Below are 14,600 nucleotides of genomic sequence, written 5' to 3' on the forward strand. Positions count from 1 at the left end.
GTCAGGAGTCACGGCCAGAATGAACACTGCTGAGATACCCAGGAGCCTTTGGGGGTCCTGAACAGGCCGAGCCCACTTGTGATGAGAAACAGATGCGCCCCGTTTGCCTGTGTCTCAACAAGCCCATTCAATTAACCACCAAAACAGCCAACCACCAGTGGCCTAACCCATGAGAAACAAGCGCGCGAGGGCCTCCCCAGGGGAGGGGCCGGCCGCCACCCGCTCAGCTCAGGTGGAGGAAGTGGCAAGGGCGAGGAGGCAGCCAGGGCCGGGACCTGGAGCCCCTGTTCTACGTGACCCAGTCAGCAGCAACCTATGGAGTGTGTGTGTGTGTGTGTGTGTGTGTGTGTGTGTGTGTACGTGCACACGCGCCTGGCCTCCAACTCATGATCCTCGTGCCTCCCTCCCAAGTGGTGAAAGTGCTCCAAATGCAGGTGTCCACCACCCAGCCCGGTGCCCTTTCATCTTTTCTAAGAATGTTGGGAATTCCTATTTACACAGCTGTATTTCTTTGGGTTTTTGTGTTTTTTTGCCAGTCCTGGGCTTCTTTTGCCCAAGGCTAGAACTCTACCACTTGAGGCACTGCACCACTTCTGGCTTTTTCTGTGTATGTGGCACTGAGGAGTGGAACCCAGGGCTTCATGCATGCTAGGCAAGCGCTCTACCACTGAGCCACATTCCTAGACCCACAGCTGTATTTCTAATAACTAAATCTAGACTAGTGGAATTTAGAGCTAGATAGACAGGATCTTAAAATAACCTACTTCAGGGCTGGGAATGTGGCTTAGCACTAGAGCGCTTGCCTTGCACGCATGAAGCCCTGGGCTTGATCCCTCAGCACCACATACACACAAAAAGCCAGAAGTGGCGCTGTGGCTCAAGTGGCAGAGTGCTAGCCTTGAGCAAAAAGAAGCCAGGGACAGTGCTCAGGGTCTAAGCTCCAGGACTGGCCAAAAACAAGAAAAGAAAAGAAAGAAAGAAGCTAGTTCACTTCTATCACGTTTCATATGGAAGTTAGCTCTCTCTCTCTGGGAGGCCCGCTGCCGAGAGCCCAGCCTGTCGGGGCTCCTGTGTGCAGGGGAGCCCCCAGCCTGTCGGGGCTCCTGTGTGCAGGGGAGCCCCCACCCCCGGCCCTGAGGAGGCAGGCGTCGGCATATCGACAGGCAATACGAACATTAATGATGTTACATATTTAGATAAAATGTATGAAAGCATCTTTTACAAATTACACAAATTAATTCTGCCTGTTAATGCCAACAGGCAGGATTCATTTGTTAAATCACAATTTGGAAAAAAGGAAACTAAAAAAAACCCCGAGGAGTGAAGTCTTCAAGTGTTTTCCCACTACAGAGAGTCAGTCAATGAAAGTGAGGTGGTAGACGCGCGACAAGGAGAAATTCAAGTATTCTTTATTCAAAGTTGAAAAATGTACCATACTGCATTATTGCAAAAATTCACTGGTACAAAACACTTTGCAGCTGGTGAGAAGGCAATAAAAAGTTGATTTTTAAACTCATTACTATAAATTATCGTTACAGTACTTTGCAAATTCAGACTTTCACACTGCGCGTTCTCTTCTACGTCGCCCACGGTCCTGGAGGCTCCTGACGCTAAGGCCGCTGTTGCCGGGAGGGGGAGGTAGACGTCAAGGGATTTCCATTTCTCGCTCAATGCCCACGTACTTCAGGGCATCGGCCTGGCTGTATCTGAAACACAGGAACAGGAAGGAGCACGCGTCCAGCCTGCAGGGAGCTTAGCTCCACCCCCCTGCCCAATTCAGGGGGGCATTACAATGTCTTTTTAAAAGCTCTCCCCCAACTGCACCACGACACACAGGCCCCTCTGTGGAAGGCGGGGCACCCCCAGATGAGAAGCTGCTGGCTCTCAACTGAACAAATCTGGGCTGGGAGCCACCGGGAGCTTCTGCCCCACGCAGCCCTCCAACGCCGCTGTACTGCCGTAACTGGGGGCTGCGGGGGGTGCCAGGCGCCCCCAGCCCACGAGCCAAAGCTCAGCCCAGGGGGCACACCTGGGGTTCCCTCCTTCAACACCGCAGCATGCTACTAGAGCTGGGTACACACGGGCCCTAGTTTGCAGTAACTCAGTTCTCAAGAAGTGTTTCTCGGGGGCTGGGAATATGGCCTAGTGGCAAGAGTGCTTGCCTCCTACACATGAAGCTCTCGGTTCAATTCCCCAGCACCACATATATGGAAAACGGCCAGAAGTGGCGCTGTGGCTCAGGTGGCAGAGTGCTAGCCTTGAGCGGGAAGAAGCCAGGAACAGTGCTCAGGCCCTGAGTCCAAGGCCCAGGACTGGCCAAAAAAAAAAAAAGAAGAAGAAGAAAGGAATGAAACTAAGTAAAAGAAATTAAATATAATAAAAGTAAAAAATTAAAAAAAAAAGTGTTTCTCGATAGGATGCAGGCTCAGCTACAAAAATTATCCAAGTAGACCATAAACGTGTATTTGATCATTTAAATAAACATTCAGTGCACGCTAAGGATAAACTGCCAGGCAGATACCTGCCGGGAGTCCAACGCGGCCAGGGGCTTTGTGTCTCCAGCACCCCAGCAGCTCCCCCACCCACCCAAAGAACCCACAGCATAACAGAGTGGATACTTGCCACAGTGCTTGACTTTTAAAACAGTAAACGATGGCCAGGCACCAGAGGCCCATGCCTATAATCCTAGCCACTGAAAAGATTGAGAACTGAGGATCACGGTTCAAAGCCAGCCTAGGGTAGGAAAATCCATGAGACTCTTATCTCCAATGAACCACCAGAAAACTGGAAGTGGCGCTGTGGCTCAAAAAGGTAGAGCACTAGCCATGAGCTGAAGAGCTCGGAGACAGCGCCCGGGCCCGGAGTTCAAGCCTTATGACTGCACCCCTCCCCCCCAAAAAAAATTTAGAACTGGAAGAGAGCAAGAGGAGTGCCACTGTTCAAAAAGAAATATACTCTTTACTTGCTTTATGTAACTATAACCCCTCTGTAAAACACCTTTATAATAACAGTAAATTAAAATTTTAAAAAATTCTTGGGGCTGAGGTTCAGGTGGCAGAAAGCTTGCTTCTTGAGCTGCAAGGCCAGAGGTACAATCTCCAGGACGGCAAGCAAACAAGCAAGCAGACCAGGAGGAGCTACGCTGCGAGGAGAGGGTGGCCACGCCCCTAGCAGACGCTGGGCACACCGCGACGACCCCTCCCGGGACAGAAGACCCAGCACAAGACTGAATGCAAAGCAGCTCGCCCCCATGTCACGGCGCAGGAAGGAAAGCCCTCAAGACCACACTTGAAATGGTCTTTACCAACCTGTAATCAAAAAACAGCTCTTCACCGGTCTGGATAGCCCTCTTGGCAAAGATTCCTATCCTGTGATCGCCGTTGACCATCATCACTGGAAGGAGAGACACGATGGGGTCAGAGAGCAGGGAGCCTGGGACAAGCCACAGCGCGAACCAACGCCCATTAGCGAGAGTCCTGCGACCAATTCTGACTTCCCAAGAACCTACCTTTTGCATAGCAGTTTGGATTTACTGAATGATTGGCAAAACGAATTTTGTTACCCTTGCGAGTTGCATCCACCACAAAATCTAAAGAAAAAAAATAAAACAAGCACAATCCAGTGAGGACCTGAAATTCTTAACTGCTATAAATGTGTGTGTGTGCACACGCACATGTGTATACACCTGAGCAAATCATGGCTTAAAAAATGTAATTTCTCCCCAATATCAAGAACTGGAGGGCTGGGAATGTGGCCTAGTGGTAGAGTGCTGGCCTCGTATACGTGAAGCCCTGGGTTTGATTCCTCATATATAGGAAAAGGCCAGAAGTGTCGGTGTGGCTCAAGTGGCAAAGTGCTAACCTTGAGCAAAGAGAAGCCAGGGACAGTGCTCAGACCCTGAGTTCAAGGCCCAGGACTGGCAAAAAAAAAAGAACTGGAGCCTCTAATCAATCCTAGCTACTTAGGAGACTGAGATCTGAGGATCACAGTTCAAAGCCAGCCTAGGTAAAAAGTCTGTGAGACTCTTACCTCCAAATAATAATCAAAAAGCTAGAAGGGGAGCTGTGGCTCAAGTGGCATAGCACCAGCCTTTTGATAAAATAAAGAAATAAAGAAAAGGCTGAGTTCAAGCCACGTGACAAACAAACAAAACTTTCACACTTAACAACTCTGCCAGAAAACCCATTCCCTCGAGCCCACCGTTTCTCTGAGTCCGTCCTATTCTGGGCACACTTCTACTTCACGCAGTCGGCATCCTGGCGCGTCTGGAAGGCACGCTCAGATCTGGTTCTCATTGTCCTTCTAGGTCAGAGGCTCTCAGGGACAAGCACCAGGAAGCATGGCTTCCTAGACCGCCAGGTTCTTAGCATGGAGCGGGGACAGGAGGCCTGCACGGGTCCCATGAGGACGGCCACGTCCTGCACCAGTCCAGCCAGTCCGCATCCATGAGGCAATGAGACAAGAGGCAGCAGGGCCACTGCCGGAGCCAGCCTTCTGTGGTCAGTCGCTGGCCTCTATTCTAAATCCTCTGCCAGTAGAAGGTTCTCAAGCCAACTTTAACTAAGTGCCTGCTGGCTCAGAAACACATACCATTGTTCAAGTTGAACAGAAAGCTGCACATGTACTTATCATAGACTTTCCCTCTTCTGTCAGCTTCATCTTGAGAAATAATCTAAAAAGAAACACAGGAAGAGAATGTCTTGGGGTGAGGTGGAGCCTGTGAGAACAAACAAGAGCCCATCAAGGGTGTCCTGGTTCTTCCTGAGAATCCTCCAGCCCATTCCTCCACTCCACTGGGCTGCACGCTGTGAAGGCGCATTAAGGCCTCTAAGGCAGAGATCTCTCTATCTCAAGCAATAAGCTTAGAGAAAACGATCGACAAAAGTGTGCTGGCTGAATAAAAAACACACAAACTGTAGCTTCAATCCAGTTGAAGCTGGCCCTCCAATACAGTCCCTAACCCAGCAAGTGACAAGAGGATAATATCACGACGCTCGTGTTCGCGGTCACTGTGAGCTGGGCTGTGGATTAGGCAGAGCAGTCTCCACAGAGTAAAGCTTGCATCGTCCCTATCCACCCCAATCCCCAGGTGAGAAAAGCTAACCACGGCGAAAACTAAAGCAATCCAGTCACTGAGCAAACCAGATCCACAAGCATAATAAATCCTAGCATTTTATGTTAATTCATTCTAATTCAACCCAATGATTTCTCCAATAAAAATCATTCCAAAACAAAGAAAGCTATTATAAGATACTACCACTTTAGGGCTGGGGATATGGCCTAGTGGCAAGAGTGCCTGCCTCATATACATGAGGCCCTGGGTTCGATTCCCCAGCACCACATATACAGAAAATGGCCAGAAGTGGCGCTGTGGCTCAAGTGGCAGAGTGCTAGCCTTGAGCAAAAAGAAGCCAGGGACAGTGCTCAGACCCTGAGTCCAAGCCCCAGGACTGGCCAAAAAAAAAAAAAAGATACTACCACTTTAGTAGTGATCGTTGCCTTACCTCTCCACAGTACTCTGAGATGAATTCATTTTTCTGTACAGGATCTTTGATAAAAATCCCCCATCCTGCCACATCAGATGGTGCCAGCAGTAAGTGCTAAAGAACAAAACACAACCACATATCAGAACTGGTGACAAATATACTACCCAGTGAGGCCCAAGGTGCCACGGGAGGCCGCAGCCCAAGAGCCACAAGGCAACACACAGGCAGATCCAATCTGCACAAAAGCAGGTGAGCACAACTGCAAACTATGAAGACCATGTCTTTCAGGAGGGAACAGACCAGCCTTTGGTGTTATGGGTCCCCTACAGCTACGGCAGTGAGCACGCTCAGGGACTGCTGCATAGTTATGCCCCCCTTCAGCCCTGATTTTGTTCGTTTGGATGATGAAGTATCCCCCAAAAGTCTTGTGTACTGATGGCTAAGGAGGGCTCTAACCCACTGATGGCACTGTTGGGAGGTTGCAGGAACTAGAGGGGACCTTGCTGCAGAAGTGGGTGACTACAGGGTGGATTTCACCCCAGCCCCTCCCCTCCATGCTCCCTTCCTGCTGCGCTGCCTCACCACACGCAGCCTGGGAATCAGGCACTGAAACCTGTGAAGCCATCAGCCTAACAAAGCTCTCCTCCTCAACAATGCTTTCCTGTCGTACATTTCTGAGCTTTTTGAGACAAGATCTTACTCTGGGCAGCCCAGACTGTGGTGGAACTCATGTTCCTCCTACCTCAGTCTCCCAAGTACTAGGAGGACAGAGGTGAACCACCATATCTGGCTAACACAATTAAATACGGAAACACCAACCACACTCCTCTCAGACTCCTCCCTCCATTCTTCTATTACCAGTGCTGTCTGGCTCTAGACAGAGCATATTGGGGGGGGGGGGGGGTCTGCCATTTTGATCATGGCAGCTTTCTTCCTTTTGGAGTCTTTTTCCTACTATTTATTACCCATGGTACCAAAATCTTCCTGTGACCTTGAAAAAGGCTCTAAGATCAAGCAAGCTCCTGAACTATGCTGTTCTGGTCCATTCTATATTTTCCCATCAGGTGAGCTTCTCACTTTTCTGATCATAAACAAAATTAAATATTCTGAATTAAAATGAGCCCCAGTTGATAACCTAGGCTTGCTTTGAGAAGTAAAGGACGTCAACAAGGAAGGAGCACGGTGAGCATGAGAGCACATCGCCCTGCGGCCCGGCACCACGCACAGGGAGGCCGCCTGGAGGAAACTGCCAGACAGCCTAAAAACAATCACCCTGCACAGCCAGCCAGACCACTCGTGGTAGGGTCACAGGTGTTGCTTCAGAGCCACAGGGAAGGAATGAGAAGCTGAATGTTTTGCGTGGGGCAGGATTTCAGGCAGAAGGAGCTCTGAAGAGTGGGGTGAGCTCAGGCATGACCACCCGAGCCGTACACGCACCACGCGCATGCGCAGAGCAGCACAGGGGGGCGCTGCAGTGAACACAAGGGAGTCGGGGCCAGAAATGGCAGCTAGTATGCTTAAAAAGATTACCGTTAAAAGCTTATTTTGCTCAGTAACTGCTTCATTTGAAATCGCCTACAATGCTATTCTCAAACTTCAAACTCCTAATTTCTGGATGTATGGCTTTCAAGTTTTTGCTTGGTTTTGGTTTTTTGCCAGTCCTGGGGCTTGGACTCAGGGCCTCAGCACTGTCCCTGAGCTTCTTTTTGCTCAAGGCTAGCACTCTGCCACTTGAGCCACAGCGCCACTTCCTGCTTTTTCCATATATGTGGTGCTGAGGAATGGAACCCAGGGCTTCATGGATACGAGACGAGCACTCTACCACTAGGCCATATCCCAGCCCCACTTTCAAGTTTGTACTGATCTGTGAGACAGGATCTCGTGAGACAGCCCAGGCTGAGCAGGAAGTCACTGTGATGACATCCAGGCAGCAAGAAACTGGAGGGCCCCTCACGCCTTAGCGCCCCCGGGGGCTGGGCATCCAGCCACTCCAGAGGCCCGTTCTCAGGGCTATTACACAAAGACACACCTACAAACCCCTGCCGTGGGAAACTGTACCTTTCACTCTGAAAAGACAGGAGCCTAAAGATTCCACCTGATGAGACTAGATCTCTCTATTGTGATAAAAATTAACATCTGTTTGGATTGAAAAAAACATATTAACTTAAAGAGAAATCTGTCATCTTTTAAGCAACTAGAAATGCCTGGTACCTAAGACCTACTTACTCTGTCTCGCCACCAAGTGGGGCATTCCCTGGGAAATGGGAAAGACGGCAGTTCCCCATAGAAAACCTGACTGTTTTCTCCTCAGCTGCAGCTTGACTTCCGCTGCCCCTGCCTAGCAGTCTGTCTAAAGCCAGGTGACACCAGAAGATGAAACGACCTTCTGACCTTGCGGTGGAGACTGCCGCTTACCTTTTTGGAACCCCGCTGAATGCTACAGTTCTTGCAGGACACGTTTTTACTGTCCCAATGGTCAGCAGCTCCACAGGTGAGGCAGAGGTCGGGGTCACACTCTCGGACAGCCAGGTAGCACGGGCACTGCTTGGTGTTGCACTGTGCTTTGCACCGGCATCCGGGAAAGCGGTTCTGACCTTCAGAGATAAGTTCAGCATCATCACCACCACCATCACCCACACTCATGCAAACACTTGCATAAAGGTAGTGGCAAGTACTGTGCAGAGCACCTGACGGACTCATCTCCCCCTTCACAACCATCTTATCATTCCACCGCGTGGATGAGGAAAGGACGGAACCGCAAATGCAAAACTGTTAGGACCAAGCAAGATCGCTGCTGAATGTCTGTTTCCAACTTCATACTTAGTAAACAGTACATGAGGCTGGGTGCCCGTGGCTCACACCTGGACTCCTGGCAATTTAGGAGGTGGAGATCTAAGGATCCCAGGAAGGAAAGTCCATGAGACTCTTATCTCCAAGTGATCACCAAAAAGCTGGAGGTGTGGCTCAAGTGGTAGAGTGCCGGCCTTGCAGAAAAGGCCAGAGAACATCTCCCAGGACTGAAGTTCAAGCTCCAGTACCGGCAAAAAAAAAAAAAAAAGTATATGAATTTTATTCAAGTTTGAACTACACAGCATCCATGGTCCTGGACCAATCTACCAGCCCCGATAGTTCAAACCTGGTCATTAGAATACAAGCTTTCTGTGCAACGTCTTTAAACAACTACAAAAATCCATTACCCTTGTGCTACCTTTTCTTCATTCCGAAGACTAAAATCTTCCTAACCCTAACAACTTCTAGTGCCCCCAAAATGTTTGGGCAGCTCCTTCTAGATTTCCCCTTATAGTCTATGCCAAATATACTATCATTCAATTTAAACGATCAAAGGATAATTTTTTAAAAAGAAAGAAAAGTCAAGTATTTCAATACAAGTCTGCCTAAACTTGCGTGCGCGCACATGCACACACTCGCGCGCGCACACACACATTGCCCAGGAGGGTGACCGGACACTGGGACAGTGCAGTTAAGGGATCAATGAGTACTTGTAGAATAAATGGGTTTCGTAAAGTAAGTGACAAGGGAGCGCGCCATGTCCTTATGCTTTGGTGTAAATTGCTAGGTTAAATTGCCAACCAAAGGCCTATTCGGTTCTCATGCAATTGCATCAAAGCAACAAATACTTACACTCTGAACTACATTGACAAAACTTTTCACAAAAATTTTGTGCTATCACACAAGGGCACGAACTGTCACAAGGCTGCCGTGGATGGTCACAGGGTTGATAGTTGTAAACATGGTTAGAGGAGCCGTCTGAGTAAAGACAACAGCACGCAGCCAATGAATCCAGGGAGATGGGAAACGGTCACACAGTTAACAAGAGCACATCCTTCCCCACTGCCTGCGGAGCTCCCTGCTGGGTTCTGCCACCGTACTTACAGTGCTGCGTAAGTTCCACGGCAAACCGCAAGAGTCACCTCCCACCCCCAAGGGCTGTAGCAAGGCCTCACATCTCCAGCCCATTTCCACAGCGCTTCTCTCGGGCTCACTCCATCCAATCAGCTTTCGTTTCCAAAAGATAACTGACTGGAGACTCATCCACAGGTTATCTTTCATTTAAGTTAGTTTGTTGTATAAAAAAACAATTAAATCCGAATAACCCAACTCCAGTCCAGTTACTACTCTAAAACATGAGAACGAGGTAAACACTGTTACAGTAACCAAGTTAAATGGAAAGCTACTCACCCTTTTTCAACTGTATCTTTCTACAATGGGCAGCCCACAACCTGCAAAAACAGAGGAAAATACATCATCTTCTGGGGAAGGCCCAAGTATCATGGCTGTAAATCCAGCCAAGCTGCTTAACCACACACCCACCTGTGCACTAATCTAGCAGGCGGTATGGTAAGGCCAGGAAGAGTCCTAAGCTACGCACTCAGCTCAGTGACTCCAGCAGCGGCTTGCTGAGGCTCCTGGGCTGTGGTGATGCCAGATGGAGGAACCACACCCTGCGCTGTACCTGAGCTCGTCAGCTCAAGGCCAGTGCTCTACCACTTGAGCCACAGCACCACTTCCGGTTTCTGGTGGTTAGGTGGAGAAGCTCACGACTTGGGAATGTGGCCTAGTGGTAGAGTGCTTGCCTCGTATACATGAAGCCCTGGGTTCGATTGCTCAGCACCACATATATGGAAAAAGCCGAAGGAGCGCTGTGGCTCAAGTGGCAGAGTGCTAGCCTTGAGCACAAAGAAGCCAGGGACAGTGCTCAGGCCCGGAGCTCTGGCCCCAGGACTGGCAAAAAAAGAAAAGAAAAGAATCTCATGACGTTCCTGCCTGGGCTGGCTCGGAACCGCAATCCTCAGATCTCAGCCACCTGAGCAGCTTGGGTTACAGGGCTGCCGCCTATCTATCTTTGACAGCAGGTTACAGTCGTTAGTCCAAGTGAAAGGCAGCGTCCACCCTTGGGACATGGCCTGCGTCTTCTGTGGGCTTGTCCTGAGGCTCTGCCGCACTCACCGGTGTTTCCTTTTCTTCTTCCTTGGAGGAGTGTCCACATCCTCGGCAGGGGCAGGCGCTATGATACTGGATTCTTTGACTCTAAATTCATACACCTGAGGAGAGGCACAGGCACAGTTAGGACAGCAGGGTGCCAAGGAGCCGCCCTGTGCTCCCACACACTGGGAAAACGCCTGCCTCTCCTATGACACTGCTGGCAGCTGGGGCCCAGTGGGCGTCGCTGCCACTCTATCTCTTCGGGAGAAAGGCAGTAGTCACATTGTGGTCATGAGGCACAGTGTCAAGGGTCAGCCTACTAGCTCTTTAAATCTATTAGCCTGGCCTTAAATCTAAAACGAGGAAATTGTATAACTCAACCAAAGAATGATGTTCATTTCATTTTCTCTGGGCAAAAAAGAAATGGAATTCTTTTCAGAAGACGAAGAGGACTTTGCATATGTTTGGACATGGGACATACGTTATTCCTATATTTTTACCAGGATACTTACTTGTCTGCATGTTTTGGTCCCAATTAGCCTCGCGATGGCACAGAAATTATCGTAGTAGGTGCCGATGAGGACTCTAAACATTGACGCTTCGGCACCGCTCCACTCCACATTCTCAGGAGGTTCAATATTTGGTTTCATCTTTATTGGGGTTTGACACCGAGAATTTGCTTCTACAAAACCAAATGTTAGCACAAGTCAAGAAGAAAAATTCAGGGTATGCTTAAGAACACAGAAGGAAGTTAACTGTATCTTAGGATAAAATGAAGCTAGAACCAATTCCAGAAAGGTTCTCCCATCCCAACCATGAAGTTGCCTTTTTTTTAATAGCCTAGGAAAATAAACACAAACGGGTCCTCAAACTGTTGCTATAGTAGAGATGTAACTCCTAAAGTTGAAAAGACAACTAAAATTCAATCGGTAAAATACTCAAACATGTTCTCTAGTTTTCTGTCTAACCAAATCCATTCATATGTCATCAAGAACATTAAAAGCACATGATCAGAATTTCATAGTGCCCTGAGAAAAGAAAGCACCCAGAGGGTGGGAATACTCTGGATTGGCCCTTAGGGCAAACATCATAGGGAAGGAAAATCTGTAACAATTCAGCTACATTTGTGAAAGAATTCCCTGATCTTAGACTGCTTGTTTATTCAAAAGAACCAACCCAAAGAAGTATGGCATGTATGCTACATCCTTAATCTTCACAATATGAACTTGTAATGCAGCGGTGAAATGACCCAGAGGTGAGATCTGTCTCACCAGAGGAGCTAGAGGTTTCATCCTTTTTCTCCTCCTCCTCTTTGTCGTTGTTTTCCCCTCCGGTCTCAGCCCCTGCTTCCCGGTCACTGTCCGTGTCCTTGGACTCCAGCACGTTGATGGTGGGCGTGCTGGGCCTGCTGCTGTTGGTGGGAAGCCGGCCCCTCCGCCGGCCCCCTGGCCGCTTCGGTGGAGTCTTAATCCTCTCTGCAGTCAGGGCAGCGGCAAACTCCTTTGCTCCCTCCTGAAAAGTGAAAATGGTCAGCATCAGTGGAAAGATCTAAACCTCATTTTGGTAAAAGAGAATACAAAGATATTGCATAAGGCAAACTGGCCCAGAGATTTATCACAATGAATCCATTCATCACAATCACTGCATAGCTAAATGTACTCACTTTTTTTTTTTCAATTAGATTTTACTGACAAGGTGATGTGCAAAGGGGGTACAGTTACATAATAAGGTAATGAGTACATTTCTTGTCATATTTGCTACACCCTCATTTTTCTTTCCCTTCCCTAGTTCATTCAAGTAAGCACATATACAATATCCAGTAATGTACTCACTTTTCATGATCTGAAAACTTCAGAAATGTCAATGAGCTTAATAACTTACTACAATAGCACGGAAATCAAGCAAGACAATTCTACATGGTGAATTTGTGAACTATATTAGCTGATTAAACAGCAACGAGTCAGACTTCCTATAGAGAATTTAAGGTAATTTAAAGGTGCTATTTAAAGTATACAAGAAAAATACAAAACAGAAACATGCATACTTTATCACTTTCTGCCTTACTATTAAAACAGCCAATACTTTTTCCTGTGAAGGAGGCACAGCCACAGGAAGACATGAAAGGAACTTCAGGAACAGACTCCAAGGCTTATTACATTTTGCACTGTGAAGTGATCCAGTCTCAAAGTATAAAACAATGGTAAGAGCATGGTTTATAAAGAGACCACAGAAACATTTTAGATGAGCCAAATAAACGTTCTGCCTTTAAAGAATACTATACAATAGTGCTCAAGAATTCCATTTTTTTAGTGGAAATAGAAGGGAGAAGTTTGAGAGCAGCTAACAGTTTTATACTTCAGTCTACAAAACCAAATTGCTTAAAAATAGGATACCTTCTGCAGGTGCCATTCATTGAATCTTCTCTCCAAAATCCAACAGGCAATATATACCCATTTAGTTCCTAGGTAGGAGTGGCTTGGTTCAAAGAGGGGAAATGGTAAACAATAAGATAGTACCCGTAAAAACAAGCTTCCTACCTTATAGTTTCCTAATCCCTTACCTTTTCTCCATCACTTTCTACAGTACAGCTCTACTCTAGGGCCTAGCACTCACAGAAGGGATACAGTCAAGAGAACACTTGAGAACTACCGCGCGTCACTGCTAAGGTTCTAACGTTAAATGGGCCGCACCTCACGCTGGCATTAACTTTACATATGTGTCTTTGATCCTACATGCCCTTCAGATGTTGCTAGGGAGGTAACAGATAAACAACAAGGATTCCTGCACAACTAAATCGTGCAATGCATGAGCTAGGAAAGACCACGAGTGAGAGCACTACCAGTCTCCTGGCCAACACAAGTGCAGGGGTGGACAGTACGAATGCTGGCTTTACTTCTCCACCAAAGCTCAGCATTGAAACTCCAATAAGAACCCTCCGGAATAAAAACCAACCACATCTTACCAGATGCTGGTAACACTGCGGTCCACAGGGTTTGTTGTCGAGAGCTGTTTCAGTGTTCTTCCGCTTATATGTATTAGGTGTTGCATGAAAAGCTGCAAAATAAGGTAAACACAAAGTATCTGAACGTAAATAGAAAAGACTCACTTTTTATTTTCCCAGACTACCGAACCATGATTGTAATTTTGCTGATGAATGGTTTACATTACACAACTTTCCTCCTAATTCTTACTAAACTATTAGTTTCCTCTAAGCAAGGTGGAAACACAGTAAACTATGGAGTGATTAGGTACTTGCTTATATTCTTATTGCATTAATAATTAACATACAGAACCCATTAACTATAAACATTGAGTCTTTAACATCTTCCACACAAGCAGTAGACAGTCTCAAAATTAGGCTTCCGTTTTCTATCAAGTAAATCCTGAGATCTACAATTTCTTCACTTCTAGAAAACAGTCAAGAAATGGGAATAGGGCTGGGAATATGGCTTAGTGGTAGAGTGCTCGCCTTGCATGTATGAAGCCCTGGGTTTGATTCCTCAGCACCACATAAAGAGGAAAAAGCCAGAAGTGGTGATGTGGCTCAAGTGGCAGAGTGCTAGCCTTGAACAAAAAGAAGCCAGGCACAGTGCTCAGGCCCTGAGTCCAAGCCCCAGGACTGGCAAACAAACAAAACAAACAAGAACAGGGTAAAGAAATGTGAATAGAAGAAAATAGTACATATTAAAACTCAACTATAAAAAGGACAGTTCTTTTTTTTGTAATTTATTAATTAAACATAAATTTTTTGACAAGGTGTTATGCAAAAAGGGTATAGTTACATAGTAGGGCAGCGTGTACTTTTCTTGTGATATCTTTTTTTTTTAGTTAATTGAACATAAATTTTTTTACAAGGTGTTGTGCAAAGAGGGTGCAGTTACATAGTAGGGCAGTGTGTACATTTCTTGTGATATCTTACAACCTGTTTTTCTTTCCCTTCCCTAGGTCAGGTAGACATATATACAATACACAAAGTACCAAGAACATATACAGTAGCCACGTGGCCTACGCCCAAGAAAATTCACCTAGGGCTTTAAATGTAATGTTGATATTAGACAATATGTCGATAGTAGTCTTATATGAACGTATATACATAGCTTTTGAGCTAAAAAAGGACAGTTCTAAATTACCAATATTCAATGTGAATCACAGCCAATGAAAAAAACGAAC

The 14,600-nt window shown here is 47.0% G+C and overlaps 1 protein-coding gene across 7 annotated transcripts in view; it reads right to left on the reverse strand.

The window, feature by feature from the left end:
• Positions 1-1,393: 1,393 nt before the first annotated feature.
• Ezh2 (enhancer of zeste 2 polycomb repressive complex 2 subunit) overlaps positions 1,394-14,600 on the reverse strand; it is a 69,940-nt gene continuing 56,733 nt past the window's right edge. For 5 of the 7 annotated variants that reach the window (XM_048340417.1, XM_048340415.1, XM_048340414.1 and 2 more), the window contains 12 exons: positions 13,393-13,484; positions 11,702-11,942; positions 10,943-11,112; positions 10,455-10,549; positions 9,687-9,727; positions 9,129-9,254; positions 7,902-8,080; positions 5,505-5,600; positions 4,591-4,672; positions 3,509-3,589; positions 3,309-3,393; positions 1,394-1,706 (listed from right to left, as the gene is read on the reverse strand). In XM_048340417.1, the coding sequence (XP_048196374.1) occupies positions 1,646-1,706; positions 3,309-3,393; positions 3,509-3,589; positions 4,591-4,672; positions 5,505-5,600; positions 7,902-8,080; positions 9,129-9,254; positions 9,687-9,727; positions 10,455-10,549; positions 10,943-11,112; positions 11,702-11,942; positions 13,393-13,484 (1,349 nt within the window). In that variant the 3' untranslated portion in view covers positions 1,394-1,645. The remainder of the gene's footprint in view (positions 1,707-3,308; positions 3,394-3,508; positions 3,590-4,590; positions 4,673-5,504; positions 5,601-7,901; positions 8,081-9,128; positions 9,255-9,686; positions 9,728-10,454; positions 10,550-10,942; positions 11,113-11,701; positions 11,943-13,392; positions 13,485-14,600) is intronic. The other 2 variants (XM_048340419.1, XM_048340420.1) reach the window with 1 other exon arrangement.

Source organism: Perognathus longimembris, chromosome 2 (assembly GCF_023159225.1).
Source record: "Perognathus longimembris pacificus isolate PPM17 chromosome 2, ASM2315922v1, whole genome shotgun sequence".
Classification (NCBI taxonomy): domain Eukaryota; kingdom Metazoa; phylum Chordata; class Mammalia; order Rodentia; family Heteromyidae; genus Perognathus; species Perognathus longimembris.